The following is a 19,730-nucleotide window of genomic DNA, read 5'->3' as shown; positions in this document are numbered from 1 at the left end:
GTTAATGTGTAACCTATTCTCACGGAAGTGAACAGAGACAGTATGCCATAATGAGTAGAAAGCGAGGGAACTTTGCTCCCTATCACAATATGTTGTTTTATTATAGTCTCATCTGGTGACTTTGCTTTGATAAGCTCTCAGTGGCTCATATATATCAAACATCTTTGAGTAGGCTACAGAACAAGTATAACATTCCTTGCATGTAAACACTAGGAAGGGCAATGTCAACACTGAGCATAGAACAGTACACCTTCTGAAAAATAAAGTATATATTATGATGTTCGCATGTTTTACAGTACAGTACGGGCAGCTTATATGTGGACCTACTATGATTAAACATGTATCGTTGTTCTTGTGTAACATATCCTATATAGCAGGAAATATATACAATCAATAATCCTCCTGAAAACAATCATATGACATTTATCGTTGATTTCGGTTATTGGAAATTGTTACAATAGGTTTCACGTTAGTTTAAACAGTTAAGGAAAGGTTGTGACATTAATTTAGCATTTCATACATTTGATTTAGCCTCTGAAAATTAACATATTTAATTTAAAACTGTACTCCCATATAAACAATTGTAAAATTAATTTCAAAACTTTCAAGATCTTTTAAATGTGAGCAGCTACAAAATTGCACAGAAAATCTTTTTCTCTCTAAAGGGGTTTTCTGAAGAGGGAACAGGGGTAACAAGGGGATCCTCTTTGGCATGAGTTTCACAGTATGACATAAGATCTGCAGCTGCTTTCGACACCTGTGTAAAGAAAATACAGATGTTGTGAGATTCAGTCCAGGTATTCCATCATTTAATACCTGAATGCTTTACTATCACTACTTCTTATATATATATATATATATATATATATATATATATATATATATATATATATATATATATATATATATTCCACTAGTAATTGGAGCACTAGAGGCTGTGACACCCAAACTGGGAGAATGGCTCCAGCAAATCCCAGGAACAACATCTGAGATCTCTGTCCAGAAAAGTGCAGTCCTGGACTAAGCTAAGATCATACATAAGACCATTAAGCTCCCAGGCCCTGAGCTTGAAGGAAAAAGATGAGGAGAATGAGTGGGTAATTTCTATATTTATATATATGATTCCATATGAGTAATTGCAGTGTCAGTGTTCTGTAGAAATATTCAGAATTGTAGTGAAGTTTCCAGAGTAACTCAGATATATATAGTCCTTCATTAGCCTTGCAAGCAAAGTGTTTACCATCATCCTGTCAATGTTAACTTCCAGTTTTAGCTGTTCCACTGTTTTTCGAGCATCTGCAATCTTGGCCATGTTGTTGGACATTTTGAACTCTCAGAGGCAATGTCACCAGACACACTTCCAAGCAGGTGATTCAGCTTAATCCTACAATCAGAGATTCCAATAATAATAAATTGTTTTGTAAGTGTATTGTTTTATTTTAAATGTTTTATACTATTTAAAACAACTCTTTATATATTGCCACAGTGCTGTCAAACTACTCATTTTTTATGTCATTATCATGTTCTATTGCAATCAGAATAGGCTGTGTAGACTGTAAAGTGAATTTAATTTCTGCTCATGCATCAAAATAAAATAGCTATGAAATAAGTACCTGATTAGCTTTGTTATTTCATCTTGTGTTTTTTTCAAGCTGATTTTCATCAGACACTGGTGTCTGGTGGAGCAGCTGGAATTGTTTTGGCTCTGTGGGTCTCAGCTGGTTGGGCATGGCATGAGGCTCAGTGGGAGAAGACAGCCCAAGTGCAGGTATCCTCATGAGGCTGCACTAACCTGCACATCATCCCATGCCTCCAACACTTACCTTCTGTAACCTTTTATTTGAACTATAGCTGTAGCTCAATTAATAAATTATACTTTACTGTCTAAAGTTTCTCCTGAAAAGGGATCATATTTTAATTTTATGTTATGGATGTTGTTGCCCAAGTTAAAACTAAACATTTCTTTCACTAGCTTTGTTACAAGTACACATTTTATCTGTGTAACCTTACCCTTTGTCCACCCCATTTTAACATCTTGTTTTTGCAGTGGGCAAATATTTGAATGAAGTACATTTGCAATACTACATTTGCAATTCTTTAATACTACCTTTTATTAATTTGCATTTGACACTCAATATAGTACCTTCATTAGTAGTAGTTTTCGTCATTAAAATATACTTATATTCTTCATTATATATATATATATATATATATATATATATATATATATATATATATATATATATATATATATATATATAAACTACATCCTTACGCTTACTTGCTTCATATTCTATAAGAAAAAAAAAATTAATATGAGACTTACCACTGTTGAAATGGTGCTGTACTTTCAGGATGCTATCAGTGGAAATGAAGCTTTATTTTTGGTCATATGAAGAAAACATTACTGACCTTGCAGGACAAACGAGGAGACACTGAGGAGTTAAGTGGGGAGGAGGTATAGGAAAGGTTGCCTCCCCTCATAATTAGCTTTCAGTCCTCCCCCATATCGGGCTGCATAGGTAAGTCCCAGACTTCATGCAGTGTGACCTTCTATTGAATGTGCCATGCATAGCGAACTGTGACAGATATGTGGCAAAAAAGAAAATGCAGTATTGCGATTTATCACCTTACATATATGCTATCATTTTAAACAATATGGATTTAAAAATTGTCGTCCAGGCAATAATTTGGCCAAAAGATTTGGCAATATCCTCATAATTAAAAGCTGATTAACAATGTACAATGTACTCTTATCAGTCTGTTCTCTAATATCCTTTAAATATGACTTCATAAAAATATGTATATATTTTGGGAGTTTCTTTTAACAAATATAGCTTGATGAAACGTTTTTTCTGTCTTCAGTGCATATTACTAAGAGCCTGGGGCTTCTAGGAGTCACTAGAGATATAGCCAGTACTGTTTTTCTTCTCTCTACCTACAAATATTTACCTGTGACCAACGATTCAGTTGGTGACCTTATTCCAGCCTCTCTCATCTGTGCATTAGACATAACTTTGTTGTAAAAGAAATAATGGAGTTGTGAAGCTTTTGTTGCTCTTTAAAAAAATATCTGCCATTATGACTAAGGCCCATTCACTGCAGGACTTAAATAAAACCTGTTGCTATGTATTCAGAAGGCTCTATCTCATTCACACACTTACCTTCTCAGAATACATTCATCCATCCAACACAGAAGGACACATACTGTAGTTATAGAGGTAAAATCTCTGTTCATTTCTCATAGACAAGCAGCAGTGTCTTGGGATGTGTCAGTTGTGGATTTCACTGCAGGAGGTTTGAATTCCACCTCCGGGCTTTAATGTCAAATGCCTCATTAGCTGCTGCTTTTATTCATTTATTGGTCTACATCACAGCAAGGAGTGGAAGAGCGCTACAGGAGAAGCACACAGCTCAGTTTTATCCCTTAAATAATTTTGATAACTCAGTATTCCAGTCATTTTGCCTTATGTCGATAATGTAACAGACTTTCTCATAAGGGTTTCTAGAGTATGCATACTTCATAATGTAACAGCTTTTTTCATTAGTGTTTTTTATTTTGAAAGAGCCTACCTGCTGTTTCAGCATCCAGGCAACATTTTACTGTGCAGAGGCAATGTTGAGAAGTTGACATTAGAAACATACCGTTTTATTCTATTTAGGAACAAATTGTTTGCCACAATAAAACTTTAGATCAGGTGTCCACCTCCAATCCAGGAGGGTCATGACATAGCAAAGGCTAGTGTTCTCTTTCATTCACATATCTAATTCAAGTCCTCAGGTAACTACCAAGCCCCTCAATGGTTCCTCATGCCACCTTCTACCTATATGTTAATGGACATTACCTTTTAAAAAGTGATATAAATGAGTTGATCTGCGTGCCTTAGAGCAGGATAAATAACTACTAACCTCTGCAGTTCTACAGCCCTTCATGACCTGAGTTTGACAACCCTGCTGTAGATTAAAATATTTAATCAGTAGGTTATTAAATGGAATTAATGACACCAGGGCATTTTAATTTGACAAATTGCAGAATTATTTTATTTGATTCCTCCAATGACACATGGGTTCACAATGATTGATTTCAGTCTCTCTTGCCTGGCTTGCTTCAGTAGCCTTTAGCATGTGCAGTAGTATGCAGAGATGGAATTGTCCCAGTTTCCAAACAAGCCCTTCTTCACATCTTTGAGGCGGTACACAATGCCAGCAGAAAACTTCCTCTTGGTTCCATTCTTCTTGATGCGAGACCACACAGTCAGGCTGCAGAACTTGCTCACCACCAGAGAGGATGCGCGGTTGTTCCAGTGCGTTGGGATTATCGGAACATCGTCATTGGGATTAACATCAAGGTACTGTCCTCCACAGCTTTGCTCATAGTAGTAGTTGCTGTCCTCAAACATGCGAGCACAGAGTTTGTTGCCCTCTGAATCTTTCAGGGTGCTCGGATCAGGGCACTGGGCATCCAGGCCCAGAAGACACATAGCGCAAAGGAGAAGAGCAACAGCTACTTTCATGATTTCAGCGGGTTGAATGAACAAGGCTGCAGGAGTCTTGATCCAGCCTTATATACACCGAGCCACTGCTTGCCAATGGTCAGTGTGTGTGAATGTCAGTGGAAGCAAACAGATGGGATGAAGGTTACTTATGGGAGTTTCAACACAATGTTTACTTTTGAAACAAAGTAGACAAAATATTTCAAATAATCTGGTATACTTTATTTATCAGATGATAAAATAAAAAAACAGTTTTGTACTCTGATGAATAAATAATTTTTGAGTCCTGTGGTGTACCTGGTATCACAGGTTAAAAAAAAGGTGCTAAAAAACTGAGGTCATGGACCCGATTGCCAGCGAACACACATATTGTCTTAGTTATAAATATGTAACTCACGCTGAATAAGAGGGTCTACCAAAATTATTTGAACATTATTACTAAATTTTTTCAACCATAATATTGATCTCTCACGAGGCTCTTAACTGCATCAGACAGTTAAGGGAAATCATTTAAACTAAATTAATAACAAACATTTTTCAAACAATTTTCACATATTAATTTTTTCACCCATTAAAAATCCATCTTTTTATGTTTTTCAAACTGAAACAAAAGCATTGCATCTGATTCTAGTGAATGTCCCATTTGTATTGTATACTAATTTACTTGTATACTACATTACATAATACTTGTATGTATGTTTAACAGACAGAATCACAAAAAAAAAACCGGAATTATAGAAACCTATAACCAAATGAATCCTTCCTCCAATTTCAGTAAATCAGCACAAATATCATGAAACACACGAGATGATTAATTTGACTGCTTACTGTTTTAAAGGGAAAGGAACCCCTGCGTCTTTCCAAACCACCTGGAAAGTTTAGAGTGGGAACTCCGGTGAATTAAAAAAAAAAAAAAAAAAAAAGGTGTGGGGGTTATGAAAAATCTACAAAATGTTGTGCACTGTGTCTTTTGGTTCCAGCTCTCCTTTTAGCGCTTTCCTCAAATAGGCTGATTTGTAGTACTGTGTCATAGTTTATGCTTTGTTAAATACTGGTTTAAAAGTTTTTTACTTTTAAAAAATACAGGGTATTAAGTCCAATATAGTAAAAGAAATTCAAAATGGTCTTAGATTGTCATGACAGGACGCTGTGTAATGTGAACCGACAAGCCAGAGATGATAAAGGTTAAATTTATTTATCAAACGGCAAGACTTCAGCGTTTGTTTGAGCCCACATCCAGCCGCTTACGACAGAGCTCTACTAAAATCCAACCCTTACCATTAAAAGACACAACATCTGACCCCAGAACAGTGTAGAATGACTTCCGGGAGGTCTAGGAAATTACGCCATTGAGTGGCCGCTCTCCTTCTTGGGCGCGGGAACATCCGACACTGCGGGAAATATGGATGCTGAGATGAAAGACGTTGATGGTAAACAAATCGAAGTAGACACGCAGCATGACAAGGAAGATGCTCCGAGGATATCGACAAGTACTTACGAGCTTCCATGGTAGGGACATCTATAGTTTGTCAACGTTCCAGAAATCAAGGGCAAGAAACGAAGCTGAAAAGCTTTAGCCTGCGAGTAGCTTCGAAGTATTGACGCATTTTTGTAACCTAAGCTAGCTAAATAACATGATATGCTCATTTTTGTACTAGCGAGCTTTGGGCTGCATAAACCAGCCTTTCAGTATTGTTTAAAGGTGAATAATTTAAAACCATAGAATTAAAATGGCTAGCTAGAGTATCCAGCCAGCTAACTGGCTGCCTGTTTTGTAAACAGCTAATCGCATCGATGCAAGATAGTTGGCCAGCGAGGTAGATATGTGCCGAACATTGCTTTGTGCAGTGTTTTCACCTTACTGTGTAATTGTGTTACATTTTACTGTGGTTATTTTCCTAGGGTTGAAAAATATAGACCCCTGAAGCTGAGTGAAATCGTTGGAAATGAGGAAACAGTCAGCAGACTGGAGGTCAGTTGCCACTTCATCTGAAACTTGTGCAAGTATAGTATGTTAGAGTATATATATATATATATATATATATATATATATATAAAACAGCTGTTTCTTTCTACCATTGGTGAAATAGGTGTTTTCCAGAGAGGGAAATGTACCCAACATAATTATTGCAGTAAGTACAAATTTTATTGTCTCTTTACTAAACCTATAATTTGAAACAAACTCTTCAATGAACAGCAACTGTCCAACTGTGCCATTACAATAATGTCTTGCTAGCAGTCTGCTTAGGTAATCAGAAAATGCTATGTTTAAAGGGTCCTCCAGGTACTGGGAAGACAACAAGCATTTTATGTTTGGCAAGGGCACTTCTTGGCCCAGCAATGAAGGATGCTGTGCTTGAGCTGAATGCCTCAAATGATCGGTAAGTATTTACTATGATATACACTTCAGATAACAAAGTACAGTACAGTATAGACATGATTGAATAGTATGAGTTACCATACATATGACAAACTGCATTAGGACTTTGTTTGGTTGTATTGTGGCTAATGTTGTTTGTAATAGATCAGGACCATGACACTGCATGCAGTCAAGATAACCCTGCTCTAACTCAGGCTATCCAACCGTTGTTTATACATAGTTGTTTCCTAAATACATGGCATCAGTGGGCAGATAAGAGATTTGGGGCATAATTTTATTCTTCAGTTCATATAGAATATTCTGGACACAGCATGTGGATAAACAGGGTGTTGTAAGTAAGAATAAGTCGACTAGGCCTAAATCTAGTCGACTAGATTTAAAGTGAAATGTTTTTAATGTTCAGAATTTGACTGTTGTGCATGTTGCAGTTCACTAAAACATCATCCACTAGAAATATTATATACTAAGGCATAACTCAATTTTTGGATGGATTTAATAAGATGCAATATAAGCCAACCTGTGAAATGCTCACATTTGCTCATGTTGCTCATGTATTGCCATCATCAGTGTGATCTCTGCATAGGTAACTCAACAAGAATTGGCAAAGAGGACTTCCCAAACATTTGAACATTTAAAAACAAACTGATCACAGGTTTCAGTTCTCTCACTCCCTGGGTTCAGCTCACACAGTTTGCTGGAAATGATGATGAGAGGAAGTTGTGCTTGTAATTTCTCCAAGCAAGCTCACTTCCAGACCACAGCATTTCCTTGCATGTAAATGTAATCAAAAGCAGCAAACTTTTTCGTACTGTGGTTTTATTTATTTCAGAGGTATTGATGTTGTCAGAAACAAAATCAAAATGTTTGCGCAGCAAAAAGTTACACTCCCCAAAGGACGTCACAAAATCATCATTCTGGATGAAGCTGACAGGTAATGAGTTCGAAAGATTAGGAAACGGGCAGATGTATCTGACTGTTTAGAAGGCACTTACCTGTCCTAATGGTGTGTGTGTGTGTGTGTGTGTGTGTGTGTGTGTGTGTGTGTGTGTGTGTGTGTGTGTGTGTGTGTGTGTGTGTTCAATTGAAGTATGACTGACGGAGCTCAGCAGGCTCTGAGAAGAACTATGGAGATCTACTCTAAGACCACACGATTTGCCTTAGCCTGCAATGCCTCAGACAAAATTATTGGTGAGTTCCTTTCTGGTATTATTAAAACTGTTGGTGTATAAGACAGAACAATATTTTTGTTATTTGTATTTAAATATTTTTTGGTCCAGAAACCTGATACTGATCTTTTCCCATAGAGCCCATCCAGTCCCGCTGTGCTGTCCTGCGTTACAGCAAACTGAGGGATGAACAGATCATGATGCGGCTGATGGAAGTGGTGGAGAAAGAGAATCTGCACACTACCAATGATGGCTTGGAGGCCATTATCTTTACTGCCCAAGGAGACATGAGACAGGTCAGTGCAGGGTATTTTGGTTTTGATGCCAATCTTAACAGTATTTAGTGTAATGTTCATATTGCAGTGCTTAATTTATGTCTCCAGGCCCTAAACAATTTGCAGTCTACAAATTCTGGATTTGGTTTTATCAACAGTGAAAATGTATTCAAGGTAGATATCAGTTGAATGTTTTCCACTTACAATACATTGATTTATATCTGGACTGAAGGATCAATATAAATATGTGTAAGGTATCTGGTGGAAGTGATTTAGCTTTTGTCTCTGTTCAGGTATGTGATGAACCACACCCTCTGCTGGTTAAAAGCATGCTTGAACACTGTGTCAATGCTAATATTGATGAAGCTTACAAGGTAATGTCAGTGCATGTTTCTGTTAACATAAATAACTCAGGATGTAGCTAAAAATGCAAACCACATCATACAGTACTAATTAGTTATGTATTCTCTTTCGATAGATAATTGAACAGCTTTGGTTACTTGGCTACTCTCCAGAAGACATAATCGGAAACATTTTCAGGGTGTGTAAGACTTTCCAAATGCCAGAATACTTGAAGCTGGAGTATATCAAGGTAAGGAGCTTTTTACTCTCATTCGCTCTTTCATGCAAGTAATTTTTTAGTATCTGATACCACAAAAAAACCACACCCAACTATGTTTTTGCTGCCGTTCTGGCCAACATTCATATCATATCCTACAAATACAATGATGTGAATTTTTTTAATGTGCATTGTCTCTCTCTGTCTGTCTCTCTGTTTCTGTGTGTGTGTGTGTCTCTCTCTCTCTCTCTCTCTCTCTCTCTCTCTCTCTCTCTCTCTCTCTCTCTCTCTCTCTCTCTCTCTCTCTCTCTCTCTCTCTCTCTCTCTCTCTCTCTCTCTCTCTCTCTCTCTAGGAGATTGGCTACACACACATGAAGATAGCAGAAGGAGTTAACTCTCTTCTACAAATGGCTGGACTCTTAGGGCGACTCTGCAGCAAGACTGCTGCACCTAATGCAAACTAAGCCATGCTGCTTCATACTCTCCTTGGCTTTATTGGTCTGCTGGTGAAAATGTAAATACTTAAAAAATGCTCAGTAATAAATTGGTTGTTTTTTCAGTTACTTGTCCCCTGGTGTATGCAAAATTATCCACTGAGTGCTTTCACAATTGTTTTAGCCAGTTTCAGATTTATTACAAAAATTGACCATTTCCCAAAAATAGCCAGTAGTTTGACTACTATGTTATGAGGGGGGAAAAGCATATATACTATACATCATGCTGTATGTCAGCAGGCATTACACTTTGCTTTGGTCTAAGAAGCTGTTATTACTACTAAAAGCTCAGGATCATTTTAGTGTAGTGACATTGCAATACAATAGATTACTAATAAAGATAAATTGCTTAATCTTATTGTAAAAACGGGGGTTGGTGCATTGATATAGTTTCACACAATTCTCAAGTAACTAATGACACTGCAAAAAACTTCTGTTTTCTTACTCATTCCAAGTACCTTAAACACATTTTATTCTTGTCTTTTTTTTATGCTGATAAAGTTGTTAATCCTCTTTAGCGTTCACATAATCTGGTTCATCTGTTTCAAAGATAAAGATCAAAGTGAGTTTGTTTTTTTCTCTTTTAACAACAGAAAAGTCTTTAAATACAAAAAAATAAATTACCTTCATCAGCGTTATGCAGAAATTGTGCATTTTCATAGTCATTGCTGTCTGGTAGTAAGTAAGTAAATATTTATATATCACTTTTCTAGAACATGTCTCAGTGCTTTACAAAATGCTTACAAATGCTATACAGTAGAACACTGGTTGAATAGAAACATTTTTAACAGGGTTGAATTTGTAATTGTCTGCAATAACATTGAATGGTTGTCTATACCCATAGAAAAAGACAAAAATAATTTCATAGTACTCACCAGAGTCATGGTCAATATCTTGTGTTGGTAAAATATTGATGTAGGTATCTGTATCTGGGGAAGGAAAAAAAAGTTTAACCGTACATACGGTGGCATGTACCTCATTTAGTAGTCAGGAGCGCTCACTCATAAAGCATCTTGGCAAGAGTGAAGTTGTGAACGTGACCTTTTGCTTTATTCAGCCACAGTTCCACCTGAATGTGCATTCTCTAGTCTTTATCTTTTTCAGATGCTGTGGTTTTTCATGACCTTTCCAGAGGCAACACAGGGGCTTAGATCGAGGTCATTTCCTCACACATTTGAATACAAGTGAGAGATTCAACAATAGGGGCTAATAGGACATGTAGCAATAGGCCTGTGACAAGCAGCTGTTCAGCTGTGGCTCCTACCATTATCCATGAGCTCATCAGGTGGAGTTCTGAATGGTGGGGTTGGAATTGGATCTCTAAAATCAAATCAGAGCAAGTATAGAAAGCAGGCATACACGAATGAGTTGCAATTTACTAACTGGGCATCTAATTTTTAAAAGTAAGCATTTTGCTTTTATAATGAATGGTGATTAAGGCTGCTTACACATATATTTGTTCTGTATTGCAATTTTCTGTAAAAAAAAAAATGGGTAAGGTGTGAGGGGATAGGATGGCAGTGCAATTTTTATAAAAATATGTTTAAATAGCTTATAGGTAAAATATTAACTTGGACTGGGAACATTCTGGTAACTGCCTTGAGTGTCTTCAACAGCTGTTGGGAAAAAGCCAAGAAATATATGCTGTCATTGATGTTATCAATTTTATAATATTACTAAAATTATTATGGACAACTGACAATGCTTACCATCTAAGTGGACTTTAGATGCATGTGCAAATTGCCTTAGAAAATAAAAAAGAGTTTAAAGAATTGTACAGATATGGTTCAAAGAGAATAATTATAATTTAAATAATTATTCAGACTTCTATATCTAACATTTCATGACAGGTTATTTTTTGAAGTATTAGAAAAGGGTAAAGTTGGTAGCAATGAAGTTTATGGGCACACTCATCAGTACACTACCCTGTCTTGTTACACAGAGGCTGCTCAGGGCTCTTCTGGTTGGGTCTTGTCACTGAAAAAGAAACACTATAAATATTTAAACAGCACGTGTTGAAATAGCATACAGCTCCTTCTTCACATTTTGAGATCACCTATATTAAATGTGGTTCAAAGTTACTTAGATTTAATTATGAAATGTCATTCACTCTCAGGGATCTTTTGAAGAAAATGTGATTAAGGACTATATCTAAAATTGTTAACTACATACCAAATTGTGTGTGGAAAAAAAAGACAATCAGTGTACTGATTTTGTTACCTTATGAAGATGAAAAATACTTTTAGCACAACATGAATCCAAAATTTTACTGTAAATGTAATGGTGATATACTGTCAACCAGACAGTGAGACATTTGTCTTTGTCAAAAATTGCTTGTATTAACACTTTTGTAAATCTAGACTTAAGAGTGCCGGAACATGAAACATTGTCATCACCGATAACTAATTAATTGCAAGGCTAAATTAAGAACAAAAAGGCAAAGATAAGTTCTTCACCTGTTTTTGTTCGTGTCACAGCAAATTTGCTCCCATCCCGTTGACTAAATGAGACCAAAACAATTAAAAAAATAGTATATATGTCTACTCCATAATTTAGAAATGTTACTGTTAGAAAGACAAAACTCTCTAAGTATCAGCAACTTCACCTCACAATAACTTACAGTATTTCCTGGTTGTAAATCTGGTTATCCTCTTGAACTATCTCTGCAAGAGAAATAGGTTTTCTACATTTTAATAACAGATGGTATCAATACACACTTGTGTGCTGTAAGTATGTGGGATAAAAAGCAATATGTTTGGAAGAGCACTCACTAGATCTCTTTCCACACCATAGGCAGAAAGCAGAAACGAACCCTAGGATGGCTAGACACAGGAGTGTCAGGACAGATCCTTGCTGACTTGTGATTGCAATCATATCTTAGGGAATAAGATTTTGCAAATAACACATTCAAATGTGCCATCTCACGAGAAAAGCCACCACACACTTTTGATTCAGGAAATGCATCAAGTTTAAATGTAGCCACAATTAATAATGTCAGAATAAACATCTGAAAAAGTGTGAAGAATTATCTATCCAATTAATTAAATAATAAAGAAATGATTACACCTAATGCTGAACTTTGTAGCAATTTACTGTTTGGTCCAATTTACTGAGTCCTGACTTCTGTCATGAAGATTTACATGTAATATTAACACCCATGTTGTTAAATTCTGAAAAGGCTCAATGACTAAGTGCCCTTTTATGTAGTTACATAAACTTTAGTTGTATTTTGTGGTTAACCTTTATAGCCGTACACCTTTTACATAAATTGGTGCTGCATTTGATACAACTGATAACATTTGATTATTTAATTTGACAGTGCAGATTTCAGCATGCTGACGTGCTACAGGAATTGTTGTAATTATGAATAAATTACAGACACTATGTAAGGCTTTTTTTACTTTTGACACCATTTTGCGTAGATACCATACTTCTCAAGGAAGCATTTTTTAAAATTGTTGACGGACCCGAGACTTCATTGTCTTTTTGCTACTAGCCACAATCTCTCATTTTTGCAGTCTTATGAAGAAAATAATATAACGACCATAGGTTGAAGAAAAGAATGTTACCTTAAATAATGTTTTAGGGTGTAGCCATTCTCATATACTAGCTTCAAGCCACTAGGAGGTTGGTGAAAGTACAGGGTAAGTGCTGCTGTTTCCTGTTTCAACTGAACTCAACCGCATCCGTGCAGCAGGCTGGACAGGGGACCACCACACGTTTCTTCAGTACTGCTCTTCTTTATTTTGTTATTTTTTGTGCTAATGAGATATTCCCCCAGTTATATTAAATTGTAATGTACTGATTTTGTCACCTTATGAAGAGGAAAAATACTTTTAGCACATGAATGCAACATTTTACTGTAAATGTAATGGTGATATACTGTCAACCCTAACCCTAACTTTCAACTCAACAACCAATTTTTAATCATATCCCCCATATTGCTATATTCTTATATTGCTTATATTATATTGCTAAATTTCCATATCACTCTCCATACAAAGTGTTATGAGCATGATAAGGATTAAAATGGATCATGGAATGCCATATTTCTAATATAGTAAAGGTTCAGGTATGATTTTTAGCCATGCTTCAGTATGTTTGATTTCTTTGGATCCCATAGAAATGAGGGACAAATGCTTATAAAAGGGGTGGCAAACAAGTGAAACATGAGCTCATAAATCTATCTGTCATTAACAGTTTGGTTGATGAATTCACACTCATGACACATCTATTTTAGACGCTAACTCTAGTGGTGAACATTTCTGGTTTGATATACTGCCATGTGACAGAGAAAATATTCTTTCTGAAGATGGAAAGACGTAGGTGTATGCTACTACAACATGTATCTGGTAAATGTGGGAGAATCTGTAGGTGTTAAAGGGTTATGTGTTTATTTTTTCCACTCATGAAACAAATACAGCGTTTCCTTTATGTTCTCTTCAAAATTAATTCACAACTGAACACATTTCAAAAAGTTATTTTAGATCAGGACCACCTGAATGGATGAAACATTTTATTGGGATTTTAATTGCAGTAATAATTTCAGCAGAACCTCAGTCTGAATATACGACTTTAGAATCTCACAGTATTATCATTATATTATAGAAGCTTTGAAATCTAAACCCATGTGAGGAAATGTTTTGGAATACACAAGACAACTGCACATACACACACATGCACACACACACAATCTGAGGGGCAAGAACTGGATGGATGTGTGCCTTATTCACTCAGTGCCCCAGGTATGGGAATACGGTACCACTCAAGAGGATGGAAGAGGCTGGGTGGCGGTATTTCTTCAGTATACAGTGGATGATACTGGGAAAAAAAGAACATGTCATTAATAACTTCTGAAAACAACCAATGCTTTTTAAATATCTTGTACACCTTAGTTATCTTTGTCTCAAATAATATCCCACAATTTCATAAATAATATAATGGTCATGCAAAGAAAAAAGGGTGCATGATTTTATTAGCAAAGCTGGTTATGATGTGTACTTTGTGCTTGTGTGAGCAGGCATATCCTTACGTGCACTGCTGCTCAGGCTGGAGGACATGTAACTGCTCCCACCTGCTCCAAGCCCAAATCCTCCTCCCAATCCTGCTCCCAGACCTCCACCCAGGCCTCCACCCAGGCCCAGACCGAAGCCTAACCCGCCTCCCAGACCGGGACCTCCTCCCAACACCCCCACTCCTCCAGCCAGGGCCAGAGCAGCTCCGGCTCCTCCTCCTGCTCCTCCACCTACTGCTGTCTTCGACATGTGCACCGTGATACCTCCCCCAGACTTCAGCCTGTTCCAGCAAGCAGACAGACAAGACTCACGCAATTCTTTTCTGCATAACCACACTGACATAGAGAAACAGCTCAGTGGGAGGAGAGAAGGTCAGCCATAGTGCCTCTTTACCTGTTCTCCTCACTGTCCAGGAGTTTCTTGTATGCTGTGATTTCAACATCCAGAGACATTTTGCTGGCCAGAAGTTCCTGGTATTCTTGTCCATATTGCGCAATTTGCTTAAAATAAATAAATAAATGAGTTATGCATGATAATTAACCATGGCCGTTCTGTATTTGGATTTAACTGAAAGAGGAAATGTACTTTTCTGAGGTCATCCAGCTGGGACTTGAGGGCAAGTACTTGTTCCTGGTAGGTGTCAGTGTGGGAGCTTGAGTGGGTTTCAGCCTCGTCCACCTGAGATTCTAGCTGGATGTTCTGAAAAAAATGAGCACATCACCCAACTAACAAATCCACACTTCACACACCAAGACGCATACAGTGACCCTTTTTGTTCAAGGATATTGTTGTAAAGACACGATTTTGTTACACACAAGTGATTTAAGACGGTCGATTTCTCTCTGCACCGAGTCAATCTGCAATTTGTAAACACGCAGATCTTCCTTGACAGCAGTGAGGGACTGAATGCTGGGTTGGGACGACACGGTCATCATGGAGATCTGCATAAACATATGACCAGGACAAAAGACGGCAGTCTAGAGTCACGTGTTTGTCAGCGAACAGCTTTCAAATTACGAGTATTACGATTAATCTATGATGCGCTAGGTGTCCACTAGAGGGAGACACCATCTACGCTAAAGTTCTGTGAAAATTCATTCTGAGAAAATACTTTGAGCATTTGTGCAGTTTAATGAGATGCTGGAGGTCCCGTACACTGTCCTGCACAGACAGAAGAGCATCCTGTTTGCTGCGTTGAGCCAGAGTTTCATAGTGGGCTTTAACTTCAGACAGAGCAGAGGTCAAGTCCTGGGCTTGGGCTGTGTTGTCCACAGAGATGGAGACCGCTGATTTCACACTGCCTGTTACAATGTTCCTCACCTCTTTCACTTTCTGCAAAACACACACATACACACACAGACAGACACACACACACACACACACACACACACACACACACACACACACACACACACACACACACACACACACACACACACACACACACACACTGTTAACGGTGACACAAGTATAAAATACTGATGTCAGAGGTATAAGTATCAGTAGGAGGTATAGTTATTTGGGCACTCACAGCATCATACACTTGCTTAGACAGAGCAATCTGGTCTTCCAGGCCACTAATGCTTGTTTGTAGCTCAAAAATGGTAAGAAACAGGTTATCCACTTCCTGTTGAAAGTGAACAGGACAAATATATATATTGATATATCTATCTATCTATATCTATATATATATATATATATATATATATATATATATATATATATATATATCATAGCACAAATCTATCTATCTATCTATCTATCTATCTATCTATCTATCTATCTATCTATCTATCTATCTATCTATCTATCTCTCATATATATATATATATATATATATATATATATATATATATATATATCATAGCACAAATCTATCTATCTATCTATCTATCTATCTATCTATCTATCTATCTATCTATCTATCTATCTATCTATCTATCTATCTATCTATCTCTCATATATATATATATATATATATATATATATATATATATATATCATAGCACAAATCTATCTATCTATCTATCTATCTATCTATCTATCTATCTATCTATCTATCTATCTATCTATCTATCTATCTATCTCTCATATATATATATATATATATATATATATATATATATATATATATATATAAGTTATTTTTTTAAATACCTCTTTTAATGTGGTCCAGTCCATCTCTAGAGATTTGGTCTGAGCTGCTTCCTCTTCATATCTTAGATTAAATAACAAGACAGATAATTTTTTAATAATCTAAACTTCAGAATGTTTTATTACATTGTTTTGGTGGCAGAGCTGCACTCTTTCAAACCCATAGGCCCCATTGTTCTGTAGTTTAAACACATCATTCCACACCACCAAATTAAATAAGCAAACCTGACCTAGTTTGTACGTCATCGATGATGCTTTTGTAGTGCTCAATCTCGGCAATGATTGCCTCTTTAGTGGATGTGAGGCTATCGATCTGGGACTTGTAGGTCCCGATGGCCGAGGTGAGCAGGATGGAGGTGCTGGCAGGGCCGCCTTGCTCCGGGTTGGTGAACATGGAGATCTTGGCTTTCAGCACAGCATTGTGCTGCTCCAGTGAGCGTGCCTGAATAACATCATTCACACAGAGCCCTTGGGTTAGCGCTCAAGGGAAGGGGGGCAGTAAAAATTACTGTCACTGAGTAATGATATCAATGATTATAATGCTCTTCCTGGGGTACAGATTTATGTGCATGGCACAGATTTTCAAGAATTTCATTGACTGCTCCTAGAGCTCTTACCTCCTGTCGCAGAAATGCATTACTCTTAAAACTCAAGTAAAGAAATCAAGGGCTTTAACTTACCTTATCAATAAAGGAAGCAAATTTGTCATTAAGGGCTTGCAGCTCTTCTTTCTCCTTTAGGCGTGTGACCTGTACTGTGTCCGGGGATGGGAGAGATGGGTCAATACTGGGCACTGAACTGACACCAGCATCTACTGTGGTGCTGGTGCTAAGGAAGGAGGGATTGAACCCATAACCTCCAATCTTGAAGACACGGCCACCCAGGCGAGCTCTCGGTGGGGCCATGCCTCCCCTGAAGCCTGCAGCTCTGGCACCTGCAGCACCAAGGCCCAAGCCTGCTCCCAGGCCGAGACCTGCTCCAGCACCCATGCCAGTACCCAGACCTAGGCCCAGGCCTCCGCCCATCCCTAACCCCAAGCCAAGCCCGGCTCCGGCTCCCCTTGCCAAGCCAAGCGAGCGGGACAGAGTGACGCTAGAACCTCCAATACTTCTGGCCCCTGAGAACAGACGGTTGCCTCCATAGGTGGCTCCAAATCTGACTGCTCCCCCAGTGATTCGCATGCTTGTGTCTGCCATGTTGATTAGTAGAGCTGGGGTCCAGATCTTTGCAGAGGAGTCCTGGCACTCAGTCGGACTGTCCCATGCCCTTTCTGGGCTTTAAATATACAGGGAATTGTAGGGGTTGTCTACCTTGGCTGCTGCTGATTTGCTGTAACTGGTAAAAGTCTAAGTCATAACTTCAGTCTGACTGGCAGACCAGCGTCACCCCTACAGGCACTGATCTGCCTAAGTACATGCCTGGCATAAGTACAGCTGAACTGTAGGAGCTCTGGGGCAACCTGTTTTTGTTAAAAAAGTAACATTTTTTAAGTAGAATTTGAAACAGTGGAGTCTGAAAAATTTTATCTATATGCACTTGACATAGCAACTATAGATCTTATAATGCAAAACAAAGATTTTATGGGATTTCCACTCCATAAATCAACTTTGACAGGGAGCAGCAGGTGAATACACTCTTACCATATGGTTTTTGCCCCAAAGGAAAGAGCAGCAGTAGCAGCAACAGCCCTCACTGGTATGTAACATGCTGTAACAGAGACTCTGTTGGAAAGACTAGATCATGTATCTATTTTTTTAAATTATGTAACTAATGATAATCCTTTTGGGGTAATTCCAGACTCCATGGTGGCTTACAAGCTGGACCTCAGAATAAATTCTCACTTTGTGTATAGTCTCAAAGAGGAAATATTTTGAGTACCAGGGGATTGCTTGCTAGTTTATCTTAATCTAAAAAAAGGCTAGTGATGTTAGCCGAGATCCTAGGGTATTGGTTTTAGTAGACATTTAAAAGCTTTTGCTCAGATGCAGCAGAAGCCTGAGAGCTGCCGGTTTCTGCCTCTGAAAGTGGACACCATGCTCATCCATATCTAAAGAGAGTCACATATGTCCATCAGCCCTTCTATGCAATTTCAGTGGAAGCATTACAGAATTTCAATTCCACGATTTTAGTTTCCAAGGGTATATGTGATTGAATACATTTACAGGGAACCGTTGTATTTAAGCATTTACACTTCTTAAACATTTAGACAGACATGGATTTTTCTTGCAGTGTATAAAAGCAGACAGGCAATACTATGAATTTGGAGTGTCTCTTTAAGAGGAGATGACGAACGTGATGTGCAATGTCAGGTCCCTAACCAAAGTTCTAACTGCCCATGACATCACAGACTCTGTAAAGCATAAGTACAGGCAATCTGGGTTAGATCAAGGTCAGGACAGAATTAGATATGAAGAGTGTTTAGTCAAAAAAATGACCAGAATAGAAAGTTACTGAAACAAAACATAATTTAATGACATTTATTTAGCATTGATAATTAATAATCTTTATTTAGCATGGATATTATGCACCGACAGTATGTCTTGTTTCAATTAGTATGAAATAAAGAGCTATTTAGGAAAACAGTATAACATTTCATTTCATTCAACAAAAGCTTTCAAAACTTAATTGGACACTCTAATAAAATTTCCTGGAGCTATTTAGGAAAACAGTATAACATTTAATTTCATTCAACAAAAAGCTTTTTCACCATTTCTTTCAAATCTTAACACTTGTTAATTTGACTCTCAAATGCAGAGAAAGCATTAATGACCATCAATGTCTTATGTTTGTTTAATAAAATTGCAGTGGACAGTCTGACTACAATTACATGTGGAATGACATATGACAAATTTCCAAGTGCATAAGCAATGACAAAACAAATAGTATAATTTTAACACTCGTTTGGAGCTTCCTCAAATCTGAATCCAAAAATAGTATTAAAGATGCTTCTCACAGTATACAAGCCTTAAGCCTTAGGTAATTTCATGTTACAAAAAAGCATATGCCCCATACTATCCCTGTATAAGGCGCTCTACAACAGAAGTTATATTCGGAGTTCCACATAATCAGCACCTCGGACAGTACTCCGGAAACCTCCAGGTCCAGTGTGAAATGTCTAATCATATCCCATAGAGTCCCCGTTCAGATTCTTGAGTGCTCCTTTTTGTCCACTCAGAGAGCTTATGTCCAGTATA

The 19,730-nt window shown here is 37.5% G+C and overlaps 5 protein-coding genes across 6 annotated transcripts; 1 reads left to right on the top strand and 4 right to left on the bottom strand.

Moving 5' to 3' along the window:
* Nucleotides 1–49: 49 nt before the first annotated feature.
* On the bottom strand, nucleotides 50–2,424 carry gng8 (guanine nucleotide binding protein (G protein), gamma 8). Its single transcript, XM_081719386.1, has 3 exons — nucleotides 2,327–2,424; nucleotides 1,241–1,384; nucleotides 50–757 (listed from the first exon to the last, which is right to left on the bottom strand). Exons 2-3 carry the CDS (start codon nucleotides 1,322–1,324, stop codon nucleotides 629–631), a joined length of 213 nt encoding a protein of 70 aa, XP_081575512.1. The 5' UTR covers nucleotides 1,325–1,384; nucleotides 2,327–2,424; the 3' UTR covers nucleotides 50–628.
* A 1,594-nt stretch (nucleotides 2,425–4,018) lies between these two features.
* LOC145659105 (syncollin-like) lies at nucleotides 4,019–4,533 on the bottom strand. The gene has a single exon (XM_081720105.1). It carries the CDS (start codon nucleotides 4,512–4,514, stop codon nucleotides 4,119–4,121), a length of 396 nt encoding a protein of 131 aa, XP_081576231.1. The 5' UTR covers nucleotides 4,515–4,533; the 3' UTR covers nucleotides 4,019–4,118.
* Nucleotides 4,534–5,835: 1,302 nt separating this feature from the next.
* rfc2 (replication factor C (activator 1) 2) lies at nucleotides 5,836–9,432 on the top strand. 2 transcript variants are annotated; one of them, XM_081719982.1, is made up of 11 exons: nucleotides 5,836–6,002; nucleotides 6,396–6,465; nucleotides 6,584–6,625; nucleotides 6,768–6,874; nucleotides 7,703–7,804; nucleotides 7,961–8,061; nucleotides 8,178–8,335; nucleotides 8,423–8,488; nucleotides 8,608–8,688; nucleotides 8,793–8,906; nucleotides 9,227–9,432. In XM_081719982.1, the coding sequence occupies exons 1-11, from the start codon at nucleotides 5,896–5,898 to the stop codon at nucleotides 9,335–9,337; spliced, it is 1,059 nt and encodes a 352-aa protein (XP_081576108.1). In that variant the 5' UTR covers nucleotides 5,836–5,895; the 3' UTR covers nucleotides 9,338–9,432. The 2 variants fall into 2 exon arrangements, with proteins under 2 accessions (XP_081576108.1, XP_081576109.1); XM_081719983.1 differs by lacking the exon at nucleotides 7,703–7,804.
* Nucleotides 9,433–9,482: 50 nt separating this feature from the next.
* On the bottom strand, nucleotides 9,483–13,074 carry LOC145659075 (linker for activation of T-cells family member 2). Its single transcript, XM_081719984.1, has 12 exons — nucleotides 12,937–13,074; nucleotides 12,139–12,243; nucleotides 11,988–12,030; nucleotides 11,824–11,867; nucleotides 11,293–11,344; nucleotides 11,077–11,111; nucleotides 10,939–10,983; nucleotides 10,816–10,843; nucleotides 10,632–10,687; nucleotides 10,243–10,296; nucleotides 9,992–10,039; nucleotides 9,483–9,906 (listed from the first exon to the last, which is right to left on the bottom strand). Exons 2-12 carry the CDS (start codon nucleotides 12,239–12,241, stop codon nucleotides 9,872–9,874), a joined length of 543 nt encoding a protein of 180 aa, XP_081576110.1. The 5' UTR covers nucleotides 12,242–12,243; nucleotides 12,937–13,074; the 3' UTR covers nucleotides 9,483–9,871.
* A 796-nt stretch (nucleotides 13,075–13,870) lies between these two features.
* Nucleotides 13,871–17,732, bottom strand: si:dkey-183i3.5 (thread biopolymer filament subunit alpha). Its single transcript, XM_027006192.3, has 10 exons — nucleotides 17,217–17,732; nucleotides 16,767–16,978; nucleotides 16,540–16,600; nucleotides 15,914–16,009; nucleotides 15,538–15,714; nucleotides 15,198–15,323; nucleotides 14,968–15,081; nucleotides 14,776–14,882; nucleotides 14,400–14,662; nucleotides 13,871–14,188 (listed from the first exon to the last, which is right to left on the bottom strand). Exons 1-10 carry the CDS (start codon nucleotides 17,730–17,732, stop codon nucleotides 14,169–14,171), a joined length of 1,692 nt encoding a protein of 563 aa, XP_026861993.3. The 3' UTR covers nucleotides 13,871–14,168.
* Nucleotides 17,733–19,730: the final 1,998 nt, after the last annotated feature.

The sequence above is a fragment of the Electrophorus electricus genome, chromosome 8 (genome assembly GCF_041902795.1).
Source record: "Electrophorus electricus isolate QZ-2024a chromosome 8, ASM4190279v1, whole genome shotgun sequence".
In the NCBI taxonomy this organism is placed as follows: domain Eukaryota; kingdom Metazoa; phylum Chordata; class Actinopteri; order Gymnotiformes; family Gymnotidae; genus Electrophorus; species Electrophorus electricus.
Note: the sequence above shows the minus strand (reverse complement) of the source record. Positions and strands in the feature narration are given on the sequence as shown.